Below are 2,412 nucleotides of genomic sequence, written 5' to 3'. Positions count from 1 at the left end.
CATGTCCATTCCCACAAGAGGAAGATGCTGCGAGATTAATATTTTGTGAATTTTGTTTAAAATACACTAAATGTCAATCGATTTTGGACAGACATATGCGACACTGTAATTGGAGAACACCACCGGGTACAGAAATTTACCAAAGTGGAGATTTAAGCGTTTTTGAAGTAAATTAATTTTATGAAACAAATCATAAGAGATAAAATACTATAAAGTTTTTTATATATTTTTTTAAACAGATTGATGGAAAAGTAGACAAAACATATTGCCAAACACTATGTCGATTGGCCAAATTATTTTTGAACCTAAAGACTCTGGACTATGGCGTTGAACCGTTCTTATTTTACATTGTGACGAAAAACGACGGTTTTGTAAGTACCTATTATTTCAAATTTTGTCACTTATAAGGCAGTATACTGCCTTTTGGCTTAGGAGGGCAGTATAATAATACATTTTATTTTGTATTTTCGAAGTGAAAACTTCTATTGGGAGGCTCTGCTCACCGATTGACTCATGTGACTAAATGTGTAAAAGAATCATTCGGCGTCACTAACAAAATAACTAACGCTTTTAATCCGTTATATATATTATTATGTGTATGTGTGTTTGTGTGTGTGACATGTGTATGCGCCCAATTATAAGTCCACCCATTGTAATATAACTTTAAATTTAAATACAATTCCAATAATCAAAATGTATTAGTAGAAGTCTTCACGATAATTTATTTTGTATTGTTTTATAGTTGTTTACTATATTATATCGTAATAATCTTCAATTAAAATGTTAAGGGCTGTCATTTGGTTGGTTATTTTTCAAAACTAAAGGAAAATGAAGAAAATTTTAATGTAGCTTGTATCGTTATCATGCCACAGTACCGAAGACAAGGTTATGGACGAATTCTCATAGAATTCAGTAAGTGAAAACTATATGGACCTAAGCGTTTTAGCATATATCACGTCTAGTTTATCATTTCAGGTTATCTTCTATCTAGAATTGAAAGACAGCCGGGAACTCCAGAAACACCACTTTCCGGCTTGGGTAAAATTACATACGATGCGTACTGGAAAGGTGTGATTCTGGAATATTTACATAAACACAGAGACGTTGACAAAATATACATCAATGATGTTAGCAGTGAAACTGGTAATTTAAAAGCATTTAATTTGAAACTTTTTAATCAGTACTTTGTGAGATAATCATAACATTAATAACAATTTTAATTTAGGATTAATGAGACAAGATATCATTGACACTTTCCAATCTCTACACATGGTTGTGGAAATCTATAAGGAAATAACCATATGCATAGATTGGAATGTTGTAGATCGTCACATACAGAAAAAAAATGAATCAAAACAAGTTCATATTGATCCAGATCGATTGAAGTGGACACCATCAAATTTATCGGATGGCCAAGTTCGTTTTTTCTGAAAAAAAAAAATGATTTTAAATTATTATAATATTTTTTTTTAGGATAACCGACCTCTGGAAGAACCGATTTTCATCAAGTGCATTCCAGGTGGCTAAATCCTAGTGTACGTGTGCGCGGCTGGTATGTACTTGGTTTACTCGCTGCTCTGTTCGCTATGCTTTACCCGAGTCCCCGCACTTGTACGTCATGAAGAACTGGCTAGTGGACGCCAAACGGGTGCTGGTCTGGCTACTTTCTGCAGTACGGTGGACAAAGAGATGGACGCCGTGGTCGAGTGCATAATATGCAAGGAAATGCGCAACGACTCCTTCACCGATCTGTTCAACGACTAGGTGAGACTTAAATCACTCATCTTCCTGCAGGGCCTGTCCGTGTTCCGGGCGATGGACGGCGTCTCCGCGCTCCTGTCGTATGCGTCCTACAAGTTCCAGTTCAGAACAATCAGATGATCCGCAGTGTGTACATGAAAATAGATGCGTATTGAGATTAAATTATCTAACTAAACAAACCACAATGAATAAAAACGTTGTTTGCTGTAACGAAAAAATAATATATCAGTAATTCGATATTATTATGTAATTTCAAATGCCGTCTTGAACTATTGAGCTATAGAGTATAGACAGTATTTACAATCACCTATTGTCAGATTATAATATAAATATATATTTATTTTTGTAAAGTTAAAGTTTAATGGTGGATATTTTTTTTAATATTTATACCATTTGAACAACTCATCAATAAATGCATATTGTACAACCGATAATAATATTGTTTGAATTTATTAATTTATATCTACTTTTCAAAAGAAATTACGGTGGATTTTCATATATGGTGTTAAATGTATTTACTCATTTTTTCACCGTTCTTGTTGAGTATGTAAAAATATTTAACTTTATGTCATTAATGTGATACATAAAAATCGAGAACTGCAGTTGTGTTATTACCTACATTTAAAAATTAACTGAATATCAATATGTGTG

At 33.1% G+C, this 2,412-nt stretch overlaps 1 protein-coding gene across 1 annotated transcript; it reads left to right on the top strand.

Moving 5' to 3' along the window:
* Positions 1-95: 95 nt before the first annotated feature.
* Positions 96-1,527, top strand: LOC103309894 (histone acetyltransferase KAT7-like). The gene is made up of 6 exons (XM_008186569.1): positions 96-167; positions 240-371; positions 789-912; positions 976-1,143; positions 1,226-1,416; positions 1,474-1,527. Exons 1-6 carry the CDS (start codon positions 96-98, stop codon positions 1,525-1,527), a joined length of 741 nt encoding a protein of 246 aa, XP_008184791.1.
* The last annotated feature ends 885 nt before the right edge of the window (positions 1,528-2,412 follow it).

Source organism: Acyrthosiphon pisum, unplaced genomic scaffold (assembly GCF_005508785.2).
Source record: "Acyrthosiphon pisum isolate AL4f unplaced genomic scaffold, pea_aphid_22Mar2018_4r6ur Scaffold_23;HRSCAF=155, whole genome shotgun sequence".
In the NCBI taxonomy this organism is placed as follows: Eukaryota; Metazoa; Arthropoda; class Insecta; order Hemiptera; family Aphididae; genus Acyrthosiphon; species Acyrthosiphon pisum.
Note: the sequence above shows the minus strand (reverse complement) of the source record. Positions and strands in the feature narration are given on the sequence as shown.